The following is a 6,236-nucleotide window of genomic DNA, read 5'->3' as shown; positions in this document are numbered from 1 at the left end:
CACACAATCTCAGCTGGTTATCCTCCGGACAGCTTGTCTCCTTTTCATTTCTCTCACTTTTTTCTCCGTGTGGCGCGCACACCCGCTCGTGGTGTGTGACGCGTGTCCGCGCTATTGTCCGACATAACAACCTCTTGTAAAAACTAAAGTAACGAGCCAATTTTGTAAAATGTAAGGAGTAGAAAGTACCGATATTTGTGTTAAAATGTAAGGAGTAGAAGTAAAAAGTCGCCACAAAAATAAATAGTAAAGTAAAGTAGAAATATCAGAAAAATCTACTTGAGTACAGTAACGAAGTATTTGTACTTCGTTACTTCCCATCTCTGCCTAGGACCCCTTTGTTGATTTCAAAGAAGGCACCATTCTGTCAATTTACACAAATATCAAACAATGTAAAGTCATACAGGCTGCTTTCTGATATTTGCTTTCATTTTCTACTAGAGAACAAATATGATCATTGAAGCAGGTTTTTCAGGATAAATTATGTATTTAAAAAATGCAGAGTCAGTATTGGCATAAATAAAATTCTACATGCAACAGTTGTTGGCTGGTTTAGTCAATTCCGTCTTCCTCCCTTAATTTCCTGAAATTAGCTACATTCAGACATTTGGGCAAGTGCCATTTCCTTACCAAATTACAGCTATAATGGGTTGTTTATAAAAACACTCAAGTGACAGTGACTTTCTGCAAGCACTGATGACCTTTTGACTTGAGTTTACTAAACTGTCAAAAGGTCATAGTGTTAATGTCTTAACTTTTGCTGCCACTCCTTGGTATAGAATGCCAAATATAGACTGTAGTTACGAGAAAAGAGAGATGGCTAATAAAACCATGCAACAAAGGTGCAGAATGGTTTAATGCAGCAAGGTACCGTTCTCTGTACTCCACCCATGCGTGCACACTTGGCATCAACCGTCTGGTATGTGAGCCAGAGGCATGTGTGAACATGTTGGATGTAACACACAGAGTCGCCATACTTGATGTCAGGAACACCCATCCCATCCACCTCCTTCTTCACACCAGGGTCCAACTTTTCCTAAAGGAGAGAGACAAGAAGGAGAAAAACAGATTCCTGTAATTAATACAGATTAAATGTTGCATAACAGGCAAAGCTGCTTTAAAAAAGATAATTTCATGATTCAAGATTCCATCAATCCATCCATCCATCTTTAACTGCTTATCCGGGGTCAGGCCGCAGGGGGAGCAGCTCCAGCAGGGGATCCCAAACTTCCCTTTCCAGAGCCACATTAGATAGCTATGATTGGAGGATCCCAAGGCATTCCCAGACCAGGGTGGAGACATTTTCTCTCTACCTAGTCCTGGGTCTTCCACAAGCCCTCTTCCCAGCTGGACCTGCCTGGAACACCTCCCCAGAGAGGCGCCTGGGGGGCATCCTTACCATATGGCTTCTTTCAATGCAAAGGAACAGCAGCTCTACTCCGAGCTCTTCATGGATGACTGAGCTTCTCACTCTATCTCAAAGGAAGACGCCAGACATTCTGCTGAGTAAACCCAATTCGGCTGCTTGTACCCGGGATCTTGTTCTTTCAATTCTTCTTATTTCAGTTCTTTCAATCACGACCAGACCCAAGCAGAATTTTTGTATTTTTTTTCGGTGGTGATCCACGATGAAAATCTGCGTGATTTAAATAAACCTGTTTTGTCTTTTTCTGTTCTCTGTTGTTTTAGTCATTGCTTCACTGTTGTCGCATCATTTAATCTGTTTCCTTTTGTTGTTTCACTCTTTATAGCACTTTGCTAAGTTGTTAACAAAAAAATTGTAAATTAAGTTATTTTTTTATCCATACTGAAAGTCTGACAGTGAGTGAATTCAGAACAGTCAATCTACCAAGAGCAGACAGGCAGACAGGGAGCAGAGTTATAAATACATTATGGCAAAACTCTAACCTTTACTCGTTATGATTACAAAAAGAACTATGATGTTGGTATTGTAATGGCTTCAAAAATAGGTTTGGTTAAACTTTAGTTGAGTATAATGGCCTTCACACAAAGTGTTGCAGATGTTATTGACTCTGTACCTTGGATGACCTGAAGCAGAAGGCTGTAGACTTGACATTAGCTTGCTCTTTGTCCATCAGCAGAAGAGATTTGTCTTCAATCAGACTCAAATACTTCCCTGTGGTGACATGTCTCAGTCTAAATGGCTGACCCCAGCGGATATGACTCCCACTCCATCTAGACAAAAACACAGACAGAAACGTAAATACAAACATATAACTGTAAATATCAAGCAGGGCAGGGTTTAAACTAGGCAATATTAAAAAAATGACTCGTGACTGTATGCATGTACCTTAAAGCTGAACTAATTGTTATTAAATAAAATAAAATTATATTATAAACAGAATGTTAAACATGTAGCAGATGCTAAATTAGAAGCCTTAAGGCTGATGCTCCTTCACTCCAGCACACAGTCAAGTCACATGTTCACAGAACAGATGCAGCAAAATAAAGACTTCAGCTTGTTTCAGAGTGTGTCTGAGTGTCTGAGTGTGTCAGTGTGTGTGTGTTAAGCCTGCACGATATTGTAAGAAACTGACATTGCAATTTATTTTTCCTGCAATATATACTACGATATGATAAAAAGATTGTAATTTTTACAAGATTACATAAATAGCTCTGTTTGGAAATAAATAATTCTCGACTACTGGGGTGATTTTGTAAGGGAGTGCATCTACGTAAAAAATAAAAAAGGAACTTTTCTTATGTAACCCATTCTTTGTTGAACTTTTATGCTTTAAAATAACACCAAAGTAAGCGATGTTAATAAACATCTTTATTGGTTAAAATATGGCAACCATTCAGTCAACTTGGGCAACCAAGGAGCTGCTGCCTGGTTACCAACCTGGAAACCATGTCTAAAACTGTACTGTCAGGTCCTGATTCTGCTGTAACTTAGCAACTATTGAAGCCAATTAGAGGCAACTGACGCACACACTGAGTAAAAGTTGTAATGTTTTTAAGATCTACTCTAACACTCTGCTTCCCACAGTACAGTAAGTGCTACCAATCCACTCTAGACTCTTTAGACAACGTAAGGCAGCTTCATTAGTCTAGCACATTTCAGTAAGAGTGCAATCAAAAGTGCTTTCCGTAAAAAAAATAAAATAAAATAAAAACATATTAATCACATGAATAAAAGTTACAGTGCAGTATAACAAAATTAAACATTAAAGAAATTAACAATTATTTAAAGAAAGGCAATGCAAAAAAGAAATGTCTTCAGCCTTGATTTAAAAGAAGAGTTGCAGCAAACCTACAGTTTTCTGGGAGTTTTTTCCAGGTATGTGGAGCATAAAAACTGAACGCTGCTTCTCCTTGTTTAGTTATAACTCTGGGGACAGAATGCAGACCTGTCCCAGACCACCTGACAGGTCTTGGGGGGGTCATAGTGTAGTAGCAGATCAGAAATGTATTTTGGCCCTAAACCTTTTAGTGATTTATAAACTAGTAAAAGTATTTTGAAATAAATTCTTTGAGGCACAGGAAGCCAGTGAAAAGACGTCAGAACATGAGTGATGTGATCCACTCTCTTGGTCTTAGTGAGGACTCGAGCAGCAGCGTTCTGAATTAGCTGCAGCTGTCTGAGTGATTTCTTTAGGGAGACCTGTAAAGACACCTATACAGTGGTCAAGTCTACTGAAGATGAAAGCATGGACAAGTTTTTACAAATCCTGTTGACATTTTAAGAAATTTAAGAAAGTTCTGGTCCAACCAGTCGTGACTTTGTTCAACGCACTTAGTCATTTTTTGTATTGGACTATAGTCCCCTGGTTATGTAAATATGTGTGTCATCCACATAACCATGGTAACTTATTTTGTTGTTTTCCATAATCTGAGCCAGTGGAAGCATGTAGATGTTGAACAGGAGAGGCCCCAGAAAGGAGCCTTGGGTAACTCGCCACGTCATATTTGTATTCTCAGATGAATAATTCCCTATAGACACAAATTAGTCCCTATTCTTTAAGTAAACTTCAAACCAGTTTAGTGCGAAGCCAGGCCAACCCAGTTTTCCAATCCTTCTAGTAATATGTCATGGTCGACTGTGTCAAATGCAACTGAGATCAAGTAATATTAAGACTGACATGTTGCCACTATCTGTGTTTAGTAGATGTCATTAATGACTTTAACAAGAGACATCTCAGTGCTGTGATGTGGTTGGAAACCTTACTACCTCAAAAATGTTGTTGAATGACTAGAAATGGTTGAGTTGTTGATATTGGCCTATAGATGCTAATCTTCAGAATTTTGTCTTTGAAGATAGAGGCAACATCCTTGCAGGCCTTGGTAGATAAAAGTTCAGATGTTACTGGTACTGGAGGGTTTGTTAACCTTTCAACAGCAGCAAACAAAGCATGTGAATTATTATTGACCACCTTGCATTCCTCATTTCCAAATTATAAATGCAAAGTCTCTCTTGACAGATGTTATAATGGACCTGGAGATTATTTTTCCCCACCTGCGTTCAGCTTTTCTACACTCTTGTTTCTGGACTCCCAAGTATGACAGTTCTCCATGGAGATCTTTTCTTACCAGAGACAGCTTTGACCTTAATGGGAGCAATGGCATCAATAAAAATTTTCTGCACAGAGATAGTGCCGATAAAGAAAACAAAGGAAGGATCAGAGAGAGCAACTTCAGACACCACAACCTTGGAAATGTTTAGACCCTTGGAGATAATCAAGTCCGGAGTGTCTCTTATTGTGTTTGGGATCCGTCACATGCTGAGTCAGATCGTAGTACTCAAAAACATAACAGTTCTTTGGTCCCTCTGTCCTGTAAATGTCAACATGAATGTTGAAATCACCAGCAATAATTACACAGTGAAAGTCAACAGACTGTGAGGAATCCCTTGCAGCTTGACAGAAAACAAAAACCTAATGTGAGATTCATAAAAAATACATCTGTACAAACAGCACTGTTGTGATCTGAGGTGCATGTCTGCTAGTGTATATTTGTGAATCCAGGTTTCTTGTATGTATAGACAGTATGTGTATGATGTACTTACACAACCCGCAGCGTCTCCAGCCTCCACAGAGACCTGGCATGACTGGACACTGCTCCCCCCTCATAGTGCACTGTCCTGGGGGTGAACATAAAACAATCACAACTTCAAACTAACTGTATATCCACTCAACACATTACATTGTACAGTACTTTCTAGAAGTCACCAAATCACCAAATACATGTATGTTGGGTTAGTTCCCCTGTCAGTGCCCCCTGACCAAAAGACACTGGAAACAAGAATGGGAGTTGGTACCTTGACAACTGCGGCGTCACTCTGCTCCTATGTATAGAATGCGTTAAACGCAGAGAACAAGTTTCGTTTCTCTCTGTATGCTTAGAAATTACAATAAGAGCACCTTTAACTGTTTTCACCGCAAGTGGAATGCATTTGCATAATGACTTAGTACGTCTGGATTTGCTAATACCCGGATGTCTCAGTATCAAACCTCAGTAGACAGTCAGGAAGAGAACACAGTCACTCTCATTGGCATTGCTTTACAACATGGCTGTCCCCTTTGGGAACATCTTAAAACTATAATTATTAATAGTCCTTCCTGTCTCAGTCACAGTGGAGAGAACAGTCTCTGATGAGAGCTGTTACTTTCTCTGCCATGGTAATTTCCTTAAAAATGCTGAATAATGTAAGTCTAAGGATCTGATGTAGCAGGTGAAGGAGAGACAAATATAAAGTGGAGAAACAAGCTATAAATGCAGAGGTGCCTTTAACATTCCTTTAGACCTGTAACGTCCTGAGAAACATTTGTTTCAGTAAGCAAAATATTAACTATAGAAATTATCCAATGTTTCCTCTATGTTTATTTGAATATGGCCGCAATTTACGCCGCCACGGTTTCGCAGCCACGGTATCAGAAATAGGGCAGACGCAAAATGTACTGAAGCCGTGATTGCCTTTTAAATGATCCTGCCTGTTGGAAAGCATGTCCGCGCCCCCTGCAGGTGGAGAGTGATACTGCAGTCCAATGTCGGTTTAGTGAGCGGCACTGCACTATGGCATCTGTTAGAGAGATGGCTAATAAAACCATGCAACAAAGGTGCAGAATGGTTTAATGCAGCAAGGTACCGTTCTATGGCGAGGCAGCAGACTTTTCACTTATTCCTTTTCTTCACTCTGTCTTGTTTATGCGTTTTAGTATTGTGCATGTGTGTGTGTGTGTGTGTGTGTGTGTGTGTGTGTGTGTGGGGGGGGGGGG

The 6,236-nt window shown here is 39.8% G+C and overlaps 1 protein-coding gene across 6 annotated transcripts in view; it reads right to left on the bottom strand.

Moving 5' to 3' along the window:
• The window catches only part of ryr2a (ryanodine receptor 2a (cardiac)), a 167,779-nt gene that overhangs the window by 132,748 nt on the left and 28,795 nt on the right, over positions 1-6,236 (bottom strand). For all 6 annotated transcript variants that reach the window (XM_034859532.1, XM_034859531.1, XM_034859530.1 and 3 more), the window contains 3 exons: positions 5,027-5,101; positions 2,040-2,196; positions 872-1,036 (listed from right to left, as the gene is read on the bottom strand). In XM_034859532.1, coding sequence (XP_034715423.1) covers positions 872-1,036; positions 2,040-2,196; positions 5,027-5,101 — 397 coding nt within the window. The remainder of the gene's footprint in view (positions 1-871; positions 1,037-2,039; positions 2,197-5,026; positions 5,102-6,236) is intronic.

Source organism: Etheostoma cragini, chromosome 21, assembly GCF_013103735.1.
Source record: "Etheostoma cragini isolate CJK2018 chromosome 21, CSU_Ecrag_1.0, whole genome shotgun sequence".
NCBI lineage: Eukaryota > Metazoa > Chordata > Actinopteri > Perciformes > Percidae > Etheostoma > Etheostoma cragini.
Note: the sequence above shows the minus strand (reverse complement) of the source record. Positions and strands in the feature narration are given on the sequence as shown.